General features: G+C 46.8%; 1 protein-coding gene and 1 pseudogene across 2 annotated transcripts in view; both read right to left on the bottom strand.

Moving 5' to 3' along the window:
- Window positions 1–2240: 2240 nt before the first annotated feature.
- Window positions 2241–2830, bottom strand: LOC308559425 (small ribosomal subunit protein eS8 pseudogene; annotated as a pseudogene). Its single transcript has one exon. The product of its transcript is annotated as a small ribosomal subunit protein eS8 pseudogene (transcript).
- Window positions 2831–6876: 4046 nt separating this feature from the next.
- The window catches only part of LCT (lactase), a gene marked incomplete at its 5' end in the record, with an annotated part of 49625 nt that continues 37904 nt past the window's right edge, over window positions 6877–18597 (bottom strand). Inside the window, 7 exons of the mRNA XM_081142178.1 lie at window positions 6877–7572; window positions 8214–8441; window positions 9158–9381; window positions 10909–11043; window positions 13473–13582; window positions 15823–16025; window positions 17282–17480. Of these exons, the coding sequence (XP_080998304.1) occupies window positions 7352–7572; window positions 8214–8441; window positions 9158–9381; window positions 10909–11043; window positions 13473–13582; window positions 15823–16025; window positions 17282–17480 (1320 nt within the window). The 3' untranslated portion in view covers window positions 6877–7351. The remainder of the gene's footprint in view (window positions 7573–8213; window positions 8442–9157; window positions 9382–10908; window positions 11044–13472; window positions 13583–15822; window positions 16026–17281; window positions 17481–18597) is intronic.

Raw genomic sequence — 18597 nt, 5'->3', positions numbered from 1 at the left:
GCATGTCACCTTTCTATTCTCTCTCTGCTACCAAATTACTTTTTATAACTAGTTATATAATGTTTTAATATTCTCTTCCTCCCCTGATTTATCCTGGCTCTTCTTAGAAGTTTATTTAATGTGAGACTTTATATTTTGTCCATATTCCTCCCCCTAAAAAAGGATATTACATTTTGAGGTTAATTTAGGTATAACTTACAGCTTATAATACTGTCTTTCTACCCAAGAAATATCTTTAATATCAGTTTAGAATTCCCTTCACCCCCATCTAATAAATATTTCTTTTTTTCCCCCCTGAAAGATGTCAGCTTTATTTTTTTAATATGCTTTCATTGATTTCAGAGAGAGGAAGAGAGAGAGAGAAACATCAGTGAGGAGCGTGAGTCATTGATGGGCTGCCTCCTGCACGCCCCCTGCTGGGGATCGAGTGAAACCCAGGCATGTACCCTGACCGGGAATTGAATCACAATCTCCTAGATCCTAGGTCGATGCTCAACCGCTGAGCCACGTCCAGCTGGGCCTCTGCTCTTTTTTTTTTTTTTTTTTTAAATATATCTTTATTGATTTCAGAGAGAGGAAGGGAGAGGGAGAGACAGAGATAGAAACATCAATGATGAGAGAGTCATTGATCGAGCCCGCAACCCGGGCATGTGCCCTGACCGGGAATCGAACCACGATCTCCTAGATCCTAGGTCGATACTCAACCACTGAGCCACGTCCAGCTGGGCCTCTGCTCATTTCTTAATTGGATTGTTTATTTTATTGGTGTTGAGTTGTCTTGAGTTCTTTAAATATTATTTTGGATATTAACCCCTTATCAGATGTATTATCGGTAAATATTTTCTTCCTTTCAGTATGTTGTCTTGCTTTGTTGATGGTTTCCTTTGCTTTGCAAAAACTTTTTAGTTTGATGTAGTCCCATTTGTTTATTTTTTTCTTTTTTTCCCCTTGCCTGAGGAGACATATAAAACAATACTGCCAAGAATGATGTAAAAAAAATTGACTGCTGTATTTTCTTCTAGGAGTTTTATAGTTTCAGGTCCATTTAGAGTTTATTCTTAGATTTGGTCTTTAATCCGTTTAGAGTTTATTATTGGATTTGGTGTAAGAAAGTGGTCTAGTTTTTTTTGGCATGTATCTGTCTAGTGTTCACAACACTATTTATTGAAGAGATTATTTCCCCCCCTTGTATATTCTTGCCTTCTTTGTCATAGATTAATTGACCATATAGGCATGGGTTTATTTCTGGGCAATTCTGTTCTGTTGATCTGTATGTTTTGTTTTTATGTTGGTACCATGCTTTTTATTTATTTATTATGATAGCCTTGTATTATAGTATAGTTTGATATTGGGTAGTGTGATACCCCCAACTTTGTTCTTTCTCAAGATTGCCTTGCCTCTTTAGGGTTTTTTTTGGTGGTTCCATATAAATTTTAGGATTATTTTTTCTAGTTCTGTGAACGGTGCCATTAGTATTTTGATATAAATTGCATTGAATTTGTAGATTGCTTTGGGTCATATGGACATTTGGCTTTACCTGTGAGATTTTTTCCTTATAATTGGATTCTAGTTTCATACCATTGTGATCAAAGAAGATGCTTGATATGATTTCAGTCTTAAATTTATTGATCCTTTTTTGTGGCCTAATAGGTGGTCTATCTTGGAAAATATTCCCTGTACACTTGAAAAGAATGTATATTCTGTTGCTTTTGGGTGAAATGTTCTAAAAATATTAATTAAATCCAGCTGGTCTAATGTGTCATTTAAGGCTACTGTTTCCTTGTTGATTTTCTGTGTGAGTGGTCTATCCATTGATGTCAATGGGATGTTAAAGTCCCCTATTATGATTGTAATATATTTAGGTGCTCCTACATTGGGTGCATAAATGTTTACAAGTTATATCCTCTTGTTGAATTGATCCCTTTATCATTATAAAATGCCCTTCTTTGTCTTGTTACAGCCTTTAATTTAAAGTCTATTTTGTCTGATAAAAGTGTTGTTGCTCCACCCGTTTTTCTGCTTTCAATTGCATGAAATATTGTTTTTCTGCTTTCATTTGCATGAAATATTTTTTCCTCAGTCTGTGTGTGTCTTTTGATCTGAGGTGGGTCTCTTGTAGGCAGCGTATGTACAGGTTTTGCTTTTATATCCATTCAGTCACATTGTCTTTTTTTTTGTTGACATAGGACAATAAACACCTTTGTTGCATGAGCTAAGATAGGAGGGAGGAAGATTTATTATCATTTCTGGGCCTTGTCTTCAGCTACAACTCCAGCTCCTTGGCCATCTGCTTGGCCACACTGGTCTGATCTTGTAGCAGTGCATGCAAGAAGCTTGCCCTGCTGGAACTGCTCCTTGAAAAGACTGCTGATTTGGGCATTCTTTTTCCTTTCATCAGATTTCCTCTGAATTTTCTTTGATCATTTTTTTGTTTAAACAGTCTCTTCCTCCTCAGGAGTCACCTTGGCCTCCTTCTTGCAGTCCAGGGGCAGTGCATAGTGGGACTCATACTGCTGTAGGTAGGGTGTGCTGTCAATGAGCACCATACAGTTCTTTACTAGGACATTGGTGTGGACTAGCTCATAGTTGGATGCATTGTAGACAACGTCAATAATCCTTGTTTCATCCAAGCCCCAGGAGAAGTTGCCCACGTCCAGCCTCAAGGCATGGTATTTCTTGTTGCCTCTCTGCATGTGGACTGTATGTGGCACAGGCCAGTCTCAGTGTTGGCAGCAGCATGTCGTAGCTCATATTTTTGTTTCTTGCAGTAGGGCTTTCTCTTGCCCTGAATCTTGGGGCCCTTGTCCCAGTTGTCCCTCAAGATTCCCATGGCTCAGCGCAGCTGGAAAGAGCCACGTTATGTCTTTTTATTGAAGCATTTTGTTCATTTACATTTAAGGAAATTATTGATAGGTATGTAGTTGTTGCCATTTTATTGTTTTATGATTGTTTTTGTAGTTCTCTGTTCCTTATTTTCTCTCTTCTCGTATATTGATAACTTTCTATAATTTTGTGTTTGGATTCCTTTTCATTTTTCCTCTTGTAGACTATTGGTTTGTGGCTATCATGTGCTTCATATATATACCAAGCTATGTTTGTAACAATCTATTTTTTTAAAGGCTTTTTAAAAAACTTATTTTTAGAGAGAGAGGAAGGGAGAGGGAGAAAGAGTTTAGAGGAACATCGATGTAAGAGTGAAACATTGATCGACTGCCTCCTGTATGCCTCCTACTGGGGATCGAGCCTGCAACCTGGGCATGTGCCCTGACTGGGTTTCTAACCCACAACCTTCCTGTACACAGGATGATGCCCAACCAGCTGAGCCACTGGCGAGGGCAGTAACAGTCTATTTTATGTTGATGGTCACATAAGTCCCAACATACCCTAAAATCACTTACCCCTCCCCATTTATGTTTTTACCATTTTTTTTTTTTACTGTGTGTGTGTTTGTATCCCTTAATTTATTGTTGTAATTACACATTATCTTCCTACTTTTGTCGTTTAACCTTTGTACTAGCTTTATAGTTGGGTCTACTGTGTTTATCAAGTGTTTGCCTTTATTAGTGAGAAGTTTTTTCCTTCCTATATGTTTTTTTGTTTTTAATATATATCTTTATTGATTTTAGATAGAGGAAGGGAGAGGGGGAGAGAGAGAGAAACATCAATGATGAGAGTCACTGATAGGCTGCCTCCTGCACGTTCCCTAGTGGGTTTCGAACCTGCAACCTGGGCATGTGCCCTGACCGGGAATCGAACTTCAATCTCCTGGATCCTAGGTCGATGTTCAACCCGAGCCACGCCTGGCCAGGCTCCTATATTTTCTTCATGTTTTTTACCTTTTCTTAAATAAGCCTTTTTAACTTTTCTCATAATACTGGTTTAGTGTTGATGAACTACTTTAGCTTTTTGTTGTCTGGAAAGTTATTAATCTTTCCTTCAATTCTAAATGATAGATTTGCTGGGTAGAGTAATCTTGGTTGTAGGTCCTTGCTTTTCATTACTTTGACTATTTCATGCCAATCCCTTCTGGCCTGCAAAGTTTCTGTTGAGAAATCAGCTGACAATCTTATGGGAACTCCTTTGTAGGCAACTAACTGCTTTTCTTTTTCAGCTTTCAAGATTCTGTCTTTAAACTTTGGCATTTGAATTATGATGTGTCTTGGTGTAGGCCTCTGGGTTCATCTTGTTTTGGATTCTGCACTTCCTGAGTTTGTGTGTCTATTTCCTTTGCCAGGTTAGGGAAGTTTCAGTCATTATTTCTTCAAATAAGTTTTCAGTCCCTTGCTCTCTGTTCTCTTTATGGTATGCCTATAATGCAGATGTTAGAATGTTTGAAGTTGTCCCAGAGGTCTTTAACCTATCCTCATTTTTTAAAACTTTTTTGTTTTTTGTTGCTGTTTTGATTGGGTGTTTTTTGCTACCCTTCCAGGTAGCTGAGTTGATCCTCTTTTCATCCCATCTGCTGTTGATTCTATCTAATGTAGTCTTCATTCAAGTGCCTGTATTACTTACTCATTTCTGACTAGTTCTTTTTAATGTTTTCTGTGTCTTTGTTGAAATTCTTACTGAGCTTTCCTATTTCTCTCCCTAAACTCATTGAGCATCCTTATAACCAGTGTTTTTAACTGTTAGATTGCTTGCCTCCATTTCATATAGTTTTGTTTTTTCCCCCATGGAGTTTTGTCCTGTTCTTTCATTTGGAATGTGTTATCTCATTTTGGCTGCGTCCCTGTGTTTGTTTCTATGTATTAGGTAGAACTGCCATGTGTCCTGGTCTTGGAAGAGTGGCTTTATGTAGTAGGTGTGCTGTGGGGCCTAGTGGTGCAGTTTTCCATTTCACCTGAGCCAGTTGCTCCATGGGTGTCCCTTGTTTGGGTTGTGTGTGTCCATCTGTTGTTGTTGAGCCTTGATTGGTGTTGGCACATTAGTGGGTGGGGTTGACCGTCAGGCTGACTGGCTGCGACTACAACAGACGAGCTTTTGTGTGTGGGCTGACACCACAGAGCAGGAGTCACTTTAGCAGGACTCTGGTGCCAGCAAGTCTGCCCTTCGGGTGTGTTATTTGTGGAGCTTGTTGGGTGGTGCTCTGGTGTGGTCTGAAGCTGGCTACCACGTGTGTTGGTTCTGGAACCTCAAGGTAAGCTACCACTTGTCCAGGCTTGGGACCACTGAGTTGAAGCTTTGTTCTAGGCCAAGACTGGCTGCTGTATGTGCTCGGCTTGGGACCACCCAGTAGGAATTGCAGTGCAAGTTGAGACTGGCTGTTGCTTGTGCTGGGCTTGGGGCCACTTAGCAGGAGCTACAAGGCACACCGAGGCCAGCCACTTCTTGTTTGGGGTTTGTGGACCTTTGAGAGATTTGGGGAAAGTCTTCAGTGCGAACCAAGGGCACTGAAAAAAACCCCTCTGGAAGAGACTTGGTCAGGGTGCGTGAGTTGGGTGGGGCAGATCTTAGGGAATCACCTGGGTGGCATGAACAGCATTAGCCTGGTTAATGGAGAGCACAGATTTGGTGCCTGAGGGAACCTGTTTTGACCCTCTGTCCCTTCAGCCCTTTCTCTGAAGTTAGTCGATTTAGTTCCTCTCAGATGTACTTGGTACTTTTTGAGCTGCTGCCCCTGCACTGGGACCCAGATTGTTTGTGTGTGGGTAAGTCTGTACATCTCCCCCCACTCCCCCAAGAGGAGCACCTAAGTCTCCAGAAGCCCTCTGTCTCTCTCGGACGTGATCCCCACTGGTTTTTACAGCCAGGTGTTATAGGGATTCCTTTTCCTGGTACTGGTCCCCAGGCTGGGGAGACTTGTGTGCGGCTGGGACCCCTCACTCCTCAGGTGGGACCTCCACAGTCAAGATATCCCTCCCTGTTCTTAATCACCACACAGTCGGTATGGGACTTGCCTGTTCCATGTCTCTGTCCCTCCTACTAGTCTCCACGTGGCTGCTTTATATCCTCACTTATAGGACTTTTGTTCAGCTAATTTTCAGGTGGTTCTCAATGATGGTGGTTCAATAATTTAGTTGTAATTTTGATGTGGTTGTGCGCAGAGGCGAGCACAGCATTTACGCTGCCATGTTGACCAGAAGTCCTGAAAATCACTTTACTTCATTTTACTTTTTTTTTTTTAAAAAAAGTCTCACAGATATCTCGAAAAGATATAGAGACCCAGTAAGTGTCCTGACACTGTCTCATTAGCACATTCTAGGGGAATCGATAAGGCCACATCTTTTTGGCTCCCACCACTACTCTGGGTGTGTTCTGTAAATAAACACAAAGGAGCAGGTGTGCTTTCCATGCCCTGTCTCCACAATGTGCTTGCTAGAGACAGTGACACGTGGTCCTTTGACCCCCATAAGCTGCTAGCAGGGAAATTTGTAATTCCGGTAAAATGTGGTCGCAAGATGTTTACAAGCAAAGTAGAAGGAGTGTCTGCCTGGGGAATTGAGGGCAGCTATCCAGAGAGGAAAGTACATATTTGAGCTGAGACCTGAAGGCATTTTCAGAAGAAAGGGCATCCTAGGCAGAAGAATATTTGCAAGGAGAGGCAAGGACTTACATGCAGTTTAGGACTACCACCAGTTGAGAGAGGAAAAAGGGAAACGGGCCGAATGAACCAAGGTGAGATCCCATGGGCCTTGAAGGCCACACTTGGGGCCTTAAAAGTCTGCCTGTACATAGGGGAGGGGTAGGAAGGACATAAAAGGTGGCTGTGGTGGGAATAAAGGGTCATTCACAGGTCATCTCTTTTTGTATGTCGGTGTTTCTCTGCCCCAGGGAATATACTTGGTCTGGTAGGGAAGCTTAGACGTCCAAATTGCTTTATGACTTCATAAATTCTGTGGAACCTACTTTCTCAAGGAGAATCACTCATAGGGGATAGGACACAGGTCACAGTACCATTTTTATTTTCTGAGAACAAGGTATGAGGCTGGGAGGGAGCTTGAAGAGAGGGCAGGAGATGCTGCTGCGATCCGTCTACATAATGAAGTTGATTTCTTACAAAAAGGATTGCTATAATTTTACTTCTGTTTCTCTTTAAAATCTCTTAAACTTGGAACTGCCCAATTAAGTGGCTCACAGAACCACTGGATGAGTTCACTATCCGTGCACTTCTGTAAGAGCTAGTTGCAGGGTCTTCTAATCCCCAAATGAGTTCCTGACACTGGGGCAAGATGCAGATACTCCCATTTTAATCAGGGACTTGAAATCCTTGAAGATTAGTCTCTGACGGTGCAGAAGGCCTTATGAAGAAGTCTGGTATGGGCAGAATTAAGCTCCTAAGGAGTTTTATGGGCGGCAAAGGTGTACAAAGAAAGGCTTATTTTGCAGAATTGGAGGAGGTGGTCACATGTGCTCAGAATGAAGAAACAAGGCTCAATCCCTGTTGGCCAGGTTGTGCTGTCCCCTGCTTGGAGCGCTTACAGCACTTGTATGACAGGAATGCCACAGCACAGGCTCCAAGAAGCACGAGAGCAAAGAGCGTGTACAACGCTGTCTGGGCTTCCACTGCGCCCAGTGCTAGGCCCAGGAACTGAACTTCCTCTTCTCTCTTGGGACTGACAGTGGGTCCAGCATCTAGGAGGACAACAGAGGGCAGTTTACACACAGCACAGATGTAGTTATTGGACTGTGTTAACCTATATTAAGCCCAAGCTAGATCCTTGGCATAGAGAAGTTACACATAGGTACCCAGAGTGAGCGCACTGCTGAGGGCACATCCCTTCCACTCACTCAGGAGCTTCTGAATGAAGTTAAGTAGTTTTATTTTTTAAACATCTCTATCAGCAACTAGAGTTTAATCTAAACTGTTTCTTACATTTGTATAGTAATTTTTATTTTTTCAGTCTTTCAGCAAATACTGGCATCTTACGTCGTGTCAGGCACTGTTTTCCATCATTGTGTTTGATCCTCGCATCGGCCCAGAACATTTGCCTGTTTCCTGTCTAATGTCACACAGCAGGTTAGTGGTGGGGCTGGGATGAGATTCTAGACCTGCTACTCCCAGACCAGGGCCTAGCTTCTAGATGTAACATTAACCCTAAGCTAGTTGCTCTGTTCCATCCTAAGAACATTTCAATGAAAATACATATTGGTTGAATGAGTGAAGGGAATGGAGAGGCCGAGAGGAGGGAAATAAACTAGAAGAAAATAGGTTGAAAAAGGTCCCTCTCGCCCCTCACTCTTTGGCTTTAGTCTCTCCCAGAGCTGCATCTCACCTTCTGGCTGGAGACAAGGATGTGGGCCTGCCGCTGGGTCAGGGAAGCCATTGCACCGGGTTATGGAGGCATAGAGCTTGGCCGACGCTTTGGGAATCCTTGGCAGAGAAGGGTCAGTGTAGTTCACAAAGTGTAGACCAAACCTCTCTGCGAAGCCTGTGGCCCACTCAAAGTTGTCCATCACACTCCAAACAGTGTATCCTCGGAGGTCCACCTTATCCCGCACAGCTGTCCAAACAGAGGACCGGCGTGAGCTTCCCACATAAGGCACCTTCCCTCCGGGCCTGCCCAGGCCCTGCCTGCCCGCCCGCCTGCCTGCCCAGAGCGCTCCCTCAGTTCCCACCAGCAGGTGAAGGTGAGCTTTATTTTAGCTCTTTGAGGAAGCCCATCCATTGCATGCAGAATTGTTATCTGGTCCTCTGTGGATGGAGCTGCAGAGCCATCCACATTTTTCTAGAAAGGCTCAGCCCTTGAATAGGGGTCAGGAGCAAGGGTAGACAGTGCTCCTCTTTATAGGAAATAGGTGGCCCTTGGAAAAGATTTGAGCTGGAATAGGATTTTCTAGTCATTTGGTTTTGTTGCTGGTTGCTCATTCTCTTAACAGTATTACTGTTTCCTTGTCATAGTCTTATCCCAAGTTCTGCTGAGCTGAGCATCTCAAAGTTTTGCTTGGGGAATAAAAGACCCTACAGACACCCCCACCCCCCCCCAAGCCTGTTCCTCTTGGCCCTGCCCAGACCACCCTCAGGAGGGGACTGCTCTTCAGGGGCATCAGACATCAGTGAGGATCAGGAAAAGCAAGTGACTCAGGCCAGGAACTCGGGTCCACCTGCTGAGCTTAAATCTAGAAAGGGGTTCGTAGCTGCAATACCACCCTAAGTGCAGACGTGAGCAGGTGTTTCTACAGTGCAAGGTGCGCGTGGAGGAATGGGGGCCTATCATACCTTTGAGAGCCTCGTTGATGTAGCTGCGGAGGTAGTAGATCCTGGCAGTGTCGTTGAGGCTTATTTCTCCCCGTTGGGACACTCCGTTCTCTGTGACGTAAATCGGAGGGTTGTTGTACTCCTCCTTCAACCAGTTCAGGATCCTCCTGAAGCCAAACGGTGTCATCTTTAGCCAGAAGGAGCCAGAGTCTGGCCAAGAGCGATCTGTGATGGAGGCAACTCCCCTGCCAGTTCAAACACAAGATTAGGTCTTGTTCCATAAATCCCTAGAGGCCCTTTGCACAAAAGACAAAGCAGGATTTATACTAGGAAAAGCCTCAGGTTTCATCTAGTCATGAGAGTCCTAAGTAAACCCAGAATAAAGTCCTGGTTGCACCGCGTAGTGCTGGTGTAACTGGACAAGCCACCTTAGCGCTCTGTCCTAGCTCTCCGTGTGTGCAGGGGAATGGCCTCACTCACGGACCTAACCCTCCATGGGCTCTGCAGACACCTCACACTGGATGTGAAAGGGCTCTGGGTTTCCCTGGCCATGTCTGTAATGGGATGTGAATGCTGTGTCTTCAGAGAACCGGCTTCCCTGAGTCACCTTTGTATGGTCAGTGCCACAGGCACCAAACCCCTTTCTGTGAGGACAGGAAGCAGTGGCTGGGTCCTGCTTCAAGTGCCCAAGACCCTGCCTCTCTCTCCACTGAGAGACAAGAGGGCAATGGCTTGTGCCAAAGGAGCACCTGTTGGGGGAGGTGCAGAAGCTCAACTGTCTTGAGAGTCATACGTTTCAAATACAGCTATTTAGATACTTCTTACATCCATGTTCTTAAAAACCCCCAACCATTTAGTTTTACTAATAACTGGATTTATCTTGCTCAGCTGAACTGAATGTGGGCTGTTTCAAAAACTGAGCACAGGTCACCAGGGAGGCAGCGAGAATCTAGTGGGTGCCCAAATGAGGAACAGCAGGGGTCTTCTCAGCCTCCCTTGCCAAGCCTGACTCGGGTGGTTTAGGCATTTGTTTTAAAAGAAAAAGCCTTGAGAAGAGTCACACTAATGAGACGGAAAGATGCTTGATAGAAAAGGAAGAAAATAGCCCTGGCCAGTTAGAGCATCGTCTTGATATGCCAAGGTTGCGGGTTCGGTCCCCAGTCAGGGCACATACAAGAAGCAACCAAGGAATGCATAAATAAGTGGAACAACAAATCGATCTCTTTCCCGTCCTCGCTCTAAATTTAATAAAAGAAACAAAATAGTGTGTATACATGTAATCCGTTTTTTTGGTAATAACTGTATGTATAAAATGTACTATATAAACTATATATAGTCTGAATACACACACACTCTTCTGAAGTGACATACAGAAGCATTTTCTATCCTTGCTTTCTAACGTTTCCACTGTGAACATGTATTATTTGTGTAATACAAAAATAACAGTTTGACCTTTACCCTGAAAAGGAAAAAAAACCCCACCTTATTATTATTTTAACTGAATTTGACAAAGGGAAGGGAAGAGAGTGATTTTTCTCGAACGTTATTTGAAAACTCTAGGCCTGTCTATCTCGATGGAAAGCATCTTGGAAATCCCAGCTGTATTACTGCTGCACTGAGTGGGTTTGATTAGGAGTCTCGGGACAGGGATCACCTCAGAAACCCCCAGGACGTGCGGTGTCAGGAGGCGGTTCTCTGAGGCCGTGCAGGCCTCGGAGTAAGAGGTGGGCAAAGGGGCAACTTGCCTGCCTTTGGCCCTCTGGCCGTCTTACCTGTCCGCATCAAAGGAAGAGATCCGAGAGTCATAGTTGAGGTTGTAGGCCAGGACCGTGGTGTAGTGATTGAACCCAAAATAGTCGTAGGTGCCACTGATCCTCCTCTTCTCACTCTCTGTGAACTCTGGGAGCCTGGGTGGAAGGAGCCAGTAAGAGGGTGGGGCTGCAGGAACTGTCATGCTCTGGGAGGAGAGTGTCCTGGGGCAGGGTCGGGGGAGTGCTGTTAACTACAGGTGACCACGGTGGTGACGGATGCAGCTGACAAGGAGCAAGGAGAGGCCCTTCCACTGCTGCTGAAAGTACCCGAGGTGCCCCTACCAGACCATAACCTCACTGCCCTCCACTGTTACCAGATCCCCTCTCTTCCTGTTGCCAAAATGAAACAACAAGCTACTCTTGTATAAACCTCCCCTTCAGAGACACACATGCAGATACATGTATTTTTTATTTCCTTCAAAAATTAACATGCAGCCCGGCCAGGCGTGGCTCAGTGGTTGAGCACAGACCTAAGATCCAGGAGATGAGAGTTTGATTCCCAGTCAGGGCACATGCTCTGGTTTCAGGCTTGATCCCCAGCAGGGGGCGTGCAGGAGGCAGCCGATCAATGATTCTCATCATTGGTGTTTCTCTCTCTCTCTCTCCCTCTTCTCTCTCTGAAATTAATAAAGATATATTAAAAACAAACAAACATGCAACTTCTGGTATTTACCATCTAGAGTAGGTTTTGAAATCAAGAACGTGTCTGAGGCACATGCCTCAAGACTAATCCTTAAGGTTATATCTTCTGTCATTTGTATTTTCCCAAGCTGCCCTTTGTAAGTTACTCTGCTTTGCTGTGGTTTGCTTAGGCTCGCCTCTTTTCTCCAAAGTCTATCCTTAGTAGGGGAAATATTTTTACAGATTAAATTGATTGAACTCTTGAGATTAGAACTTTTCTGCTCACATGATTTCACTATGCTTTTGTAAAACAAGCACTTGCTGGAGCATTTTTCATGTTCTCTGAGACTTTCCTATAAAACGTGACTAACAGGCACTTGCTTACAGCACGTACAGGTTCCTCTCAGCCCAATCCGACTATGTCCGCCTCTGACAAGGAGCCCCTGGTGCTTGCTGGTTGAGGGCTGCCTAGGGATTGCCCTGCTTCCCTAAGGTCTGACGCCTTCATCCTGACCTTCCTGCTACCAGTTATCAAAACCCTCCTTCCCTGCGGTCTCTGAGATTGCTGGGAAAACACTAGAGCCCTGTCCTGTCATGCCCCTCGCTCCCCTGCTCAGGCTCCTCAGGGCCCACCCATCAAAGCTGAGCCCTGCTACCCGGCCTCCAGCCCCTCACCACATGGCCTTGGCCCCTCCACTGTCGCCAGGCCAGTCCCCCTACTGTCAGCTGCACATGCCCCACTCATTCCTAGCTAAGCTGGTGCTCATGTCCTTCCCTTTGGATGGAATGTCCTCTGTTCTCCCAAATGCTAGTCATTGTTAAGGCTGGTGTCCTGCCTTGTCATGAAGTCCCCTGGGTCTACCCAGCCCACCCTGATCTCATCTTCTGAGCTTTCTCTGAATAACGAAATTAGAGAATAGAATTCCCTGGAGTGATGAGGGTTACCGGCTTCCCAGCTGGTGTGTCGGCAGCTTGAGGAGCCCAGCTTGGAAGCTCCTCTTTACATGGACTCTGACCTGGGCCAGGCCGGGCCGGGCCCGGATCTGACCTGGACACAAAGCACAGTTGTGTCGATGGACAGGATGCTCACTAGCTTGTTGGAGACCAGACTGGCTGGTCAGACCTTTCGGCACAGCCTGCTCAGCAGGACCTGCCCTAACCAGGCCAGAGGTGTGCTGTAAGGGTGGGGACTAGACTGCTGACAGCTGGGCTATGTGGGGTAGTCTGAGGCCTTTTGAGCTACACTACATGTGCTACCTTGGGGCTTATGGGTCATCCACACCCCATACCTCATCCCAGCTGGGTGGCTCACCCAGTGTGGGCCCTGGAATCAGACAGCCTGGTTTCCTATCCCAGCTCCATCATTTAGCTGGATGATCTTGCTCTAATATTTGTGCCTCATCTTCATATACGAACAGAAGTACCAATAGAAGATGGATACGTTAGCTGTTGATGTTGCTATTTTGCCACCTACCGGCCAAATGTCAAAAAGCACACGCAGGCCATCACCCGTTGCTCTTCGCATTCACTCAGAAGGCTATGGGATGGGATAGGATGCGCTGGGAAATTTGTCCTTGGAGGGAGTAGTGAGGTTGATAAGAAGTGGGTGCCCTTGGAGATATATTTCCTGGCCGTTCTGAAGGATAATAACTAATAGCAACTGCATTTTGTCAAGCACATAGCAGTGCCAGGGCCTGGGCCAAGAACTTCACATACATAATCATGTTTAATATTCCCAGCAAGCAAGGGAGCTCAGACATATAGCAACTTGCCTCAGACACACCTCTCTGACCCCACCAGCCAGGCTCTCCCCACTGTGCTGTCTACCCAGGGGCCTCAGTTTGGCCCCACAGACCAGACTCCCTCCCTGCCTCCTGGCTGAGTGTGGGGGCACCAGGACCTACCTGGACCTGTTGAGGCCTGCAGCCAAGCTTCTGTCACGGATCCGGGTCTTCATCACTTCGTTGTAATCTCCATTCTTGAAAATAGGATGTGCAAACCAGCCTCCCATGAACTGCAGGGGGGGTAGGGGGACAGTCAGCCTCAGCATTAACAGGTAGGTGTACCTGGAGACTTCCCTACTCTTCCTGACCTCAGACCACCCCACCCCACCCCTCATATCTTCCCAAATCCCATTGCTTTTTTCCCCCTCCTTTGGGGTATTTAGTAGTTGCCATTTTATTTATATTAAAAAATATTTTAAAGTTACAGTTGATGTACAACCCTATGATTAGACATTTATGTAACCTATAAAGTGATCACCTTGATAAATCTAGTACCATGCATAGTTATTACAATGTTACTATTCTGTAACTACCAATTTGTACTTTTTAATCCCTTCTCTTTTTTCACCCTGCCCCTCAACTCCTCTCCCATCTGGCAACCATCAAAATGTTCTTTGTAGCCCGGCTGGCATGGCTCAGCGGTTGAGCGTCGACCTATGATCCAGGAGATCGCCGTGTGACTCCCAGTCAGGGCACATGCCCAGGTTTCAGCCTTGATCCCCAGTAGGGAGCGTGCAGGAGGCAGCTGATCAATGACTCATCACTGATGTTTCTCTCTCTCTCCCTGTCCCTTCCTCTCTCTGAAATCAATAAAGACACAATTTTTTAAATGATTTTATCTGAGTCTGTTTCTGTTCTGCTTGTTTGTTCCAAATCCCATTCTTAAACTCTCATCTCTGCAACTGTTTGCGTGTTGCAGCTCAAGGGCCCAAAGATCTTTCCAGCCATCTTGTTTGTTAGCTGCCATCCCGCTGAGGGCAGCTGGTGGGGAGAGGCACTGAGCTGCCCTTAGAAAGTCCCACGGAAGGGGGGGGCACTACCAGCTTCCAGGCTGCGGGTCCCTCTCTCACCACAGAGCAGGTCCCTCCCCGTCGTCATGCCTAAGGATCTCCCAGAATTTTCTGAGGACGGCTGAGCTGCAAGGCTGTCCTGGCGCCCAGGCGTAGGATGGTGTTTCATGGCATTGGATGCACAGTCCTAAACTGGGTGCTTTGCTATCTATTTTCTTGAATGAGGCCTAGATGCTGGGTCCTGGGAGGCTTCTCTGTCTCTCCACATCGTCCCCTCGCCTGCAAGCTGATGCCCGCATTGTGGGGCATCAGTCAGAGATGAAGCTTGGAACACGCTTTGGTAGGAGAGGTTCCCACGTTCTGAGGTCACATCAGGCCCTTCCTAGAGGCTGATTTTACCAGAGGATGTGTGTGTCCCAGTCCTGGGCTGCAGTTTCACGGTTCACCAGCAGGTGTCTCAATCTAATGAGACTACAGCCTAACATTTCCTGAGGTTTGGGTTTTGATTTCAGAAAACAAATGATTGCTCTAATTCAATATATTCTGTGAGTCTGACATGAGGGATGCGTTAATTTTGCTCTAAGATTTTTTTTCCCCCAGCTGGCTGGCAAACAGGAAAATTTAGTTTCTATTTTCATTTATTAATTTGACTCCCTTTGTCAAGTTTTCTTTTGAAGAGTTTGGCAAACCAAAGCCCTTGGTGTCCCCTCTGAAAGCTGCAGTCTGCAAGCTCCTCCAGAGCCAAAAATGGGGACCGGTTTGGAGAGATTCTTGCTTTGCTTCCTGAGACTGAAACCTGGGAGACGGTGCTTTTTAATCCCTTCAAAGACATTCACAGGAGCCAGAGAAAAACTGTGCCATGAGGGCCATTCTTTTCTCTCTCGTCAGGGCCCTGGCTAAAATAGGGGGGGATCTTGTTGTTGGCACCTGCTTACTAGTGTCTCTACTTCCTAGGAGCAAAATTCCACAGCCAAAAGATTCATGTTCTTATCTTAAACTCATGGAATTGGGGGCACCCATGAATTTCAGTCTAAAATTCCCAATTTGAGGAATTCTTAGCCTGAGGAAATAAAATTAGATGGTGACACCTAGAGATTGTGTGCAACACTGCAGCCCAGCCTTCCTAGCTACTGTAGTCAAGCCAGACACTGAAGGGATAGAATTTCTATTTGTTAGCTTCAAGCTGATGTTACACCCAGCACGGACTACATGTACAAATAATTTTTTAAGACTTAAAAGATAATCCCAAAATATGAGGTAGGTGGGTCATCTCCACTTCACAGAGAAGAAAACTAAGGTCCAACAAGGTTAGGTGATATTATCCAGTTCACACAATCAGATAATAGCAACACAGGGCCTAGATCCTACACCTTTGTTTTGCTATCTAATTCTGTTTCCATGAGGTCGTGACAGGAGGGGGAGATGGAAGAGTAAAAACAGTGCCCGGAGGGAAAACAGACCTGGACGTATCTCCTGGCTGCTTCCACGTCCTCCTGGTTGGAGGGGTCTCTGGGCTCCGCCCAGTCACTGCTGATGGTGATGGAAATCGTGCCGCCTTGCTTGGCGCGGTACACGTCGTTGTACAGGTGCCAGGCCTCGGCGTGAGCCTTTATGAGGTTGTGGCCAGCAATGTAGGGTGCAGTGCCAGGCCTGAAGGAGATGCCTGCAAACATACACATGGGTGTCAGCGAAGAATGAACGTGGCCGGGAGTGTCACTCTGCCTGGAGACGTCCACCATGTGTCTGGGAGGAAGAATGCAGATTTCGGTGTTAGCAAGAATGGAATTTAAACCCTCGCTCCACTTCTTACTAGCGGGCCATGTAACTCTGGGCAAGGATTCCAGCCTTTCAGTTTCTTCCTCTGCAAAATGAGCGACTGGGAGTTGTTGGGAGAAGGAAATGAAATAGTGTATGCGGAGCACCCAGCAGCACTGTGTCTGCAAAGACAAGGTACTTGATAAATGTTGGTTTCCGTGCCCCTCCCCCAAAGAGCGGCCCATATGCTTCAAGCAAAGCACCCAGAAGAGTCACCTCGGGAGCTGACATCCTGGCACCCGCTGAGAAAGCAGAGGTTGGGGAATACAGCCGATGGAAGCAGCTGACAGAGTCCTCAAGAGCCGACGGTATGAGGCCACCTCCCATGTGTTGGAGGAATGGTAACCCAGAGTGCCAACCGAGGACCCGTGGGAGATGCATCTGGCAATGACTCCAGGATCTCCCTGTGACTCCCCAGCTTTTATGACACGGAATCACACAGATGATCACAAATTTACTCCTAAGCTCAGAACTGGAGAAAAGGCAAACGGGGTGTTTTGAAGGGACAGGCCCACAAACCCCTCATTCAAAGTTTTTAGGGTCAACTATGTTTTGGAACAAAAAGGGTTTTGTGTCTCATAAAAGTAATAAATCTCATATAATGTATTTACGTGTAGCCCCAGCAGGGCACAGAGCAGCCCTCGGTAACCAGGGGCACCTACACGTCTGCGCAGAACTGAAGTGGGAGAAAGACCATGAGCAGCCTGATGCTGGTTCAGGTCAGGTCAGCAAATCAGTTATGCAACGCGTCAGGATTTGGGAGTTGCAGAAAACGCTGTGGACCCATACAGCCCGATGAATAGTCCTTTCCTCCATCAGCCCACATCCCTGACTCAGGGAGCTTCCCATCTGAGGCATGTCAGAGTCTCAGGGCAAAGAAATGAAGCCGTTGGGAGGCACTGACATTGGAAATTCATGTTTAGCAAAAATGGTGTCAGAGGGGAAACTGAGCTGCCCGTCAGGCAACCCTGAGTGGGAGGCGGGTTCTGAGGTACCTCCATGGGGCTCTCCTGGCCCCTCCTCCAATGACACCTGGTTTCATGTCTTATAGGTGCTGAGAATGCCACACTCCAAGGAGCTGACAGGTGGGGCCTGGACCTTTACCTGGAGCTGCTGTCCCATAGCCATAGCCCTGGAGCGCAATGACGAAGGGCTCGTTCAGCGTGATCCAGAACTTCACCTTGTCCCCCAGCCTCTGGAAGAGCACATTGGCATAGTCCCTGAAGCGCTGGACAATGGTCTCGTTCTCCCAGCCGCCAACGTCCTGCAGGGCCTGGGGCAGGTCCCAGTGGTAAATGGTCACCTGTGGGAGCAAGAGCATCAGTCCCATCAACCTGCTTTGCATGGGGAGCCACTGGAGCTATACACACACCAGCACGTTTGCTGCTAAGGCTGAGAATGAGCGATCGACCAAAAAGGCTCACAGGTGCTTCGGTCGCAGGGGGAGGGCAGCAGAGTTGAAGAGGGAGAAATTCACGTCTGGGTGGAGAAGCCTGGGGTTGAGTCCCGGCTGTGCACCCACCATTCTGGGCTCAGCACTGAGCCCTCCACTTCATGGAACCATTGTGAGGTACTCGGATCAGAACCTGCCTGGACAGACTGCTGAGAGTCTGAGGGCCCAGCAGGATGGAAGAGCATTTTAATGTAAAGGGACACCCCAAGGTCATCATCCACTGTGTCCAAGTGTCTCCCTGTGGCTCAGGGGACCCTTGGCCAGGGAGGAACAGCTCTGGCCATGTTTAGGAGGTGGCCTTTCTTTCTCTTGGCCTTCCCCTCAATGCCTCTGATACACCCCATCTTGGCCACGCTGTGGTCTCATCTCAGTCTGCACTGGGCCACAATCCACCGTCAGCTCAGGCCCAAGTCCTTCCCTCTGCCTGAAAAGCCCTCCCTTGCACGCCCACCCATCCAAATGCTCCCCTTTGAGACCCACACCTCCCTGAAGCTCCTCGGCCTTGCACCGCCCCCCGCTGCGGTGTCTCAGTGCCCTCAAGGGGAACAGAATCGTGCGGCTCTGAGTTGTGTGCTCTCTGATCTTGTTCTGAATTGTTGTACGTGATGAATCTCGTTGTCCACTCAGATCAGGGGGTCCTGTAGGACAGCTGCTTGGCTACTTTCTCCCTGTCATGCTCAGCACTCACCATAACAAATGATCCATAGCTGGTTTCTTCCTGCAGTGCTATCAGTGTGGGGAGATGTCATACCAGAAAAAGTAGGCTGGGAAGAAGGGGCTGTGATGTGGGAACTGTGCTCGGGCCGTGTGCAGTCTCCACGGCAACGGAGGACACGCCTGGGTTCATAGAACAGGTGCTCTCCAGCGCGTTGCCATAAATGGCCCGGGGCAAAAGAAACGTGTTCTTAGGTTCTCAAGCAAAGTTTTAAAATTTTGGTGATAGCAAAGGAAGCGCACAACTGAGCTT

This window comes from Miniopterus schreibersii (assembly GCF_964146895.1).
Source record: "Miniopterus schreibersii genome assembly, chromosome: 7".
NCBI lineage: Eukaryota > Metazoa > Chordata > Mammalia > Chiroptera > Miniopteridae > Miniopterus > Miniopterus schreibersii.
This window is presented reverse-complemented; position numbering and strand designations above follow the sequence as displayed.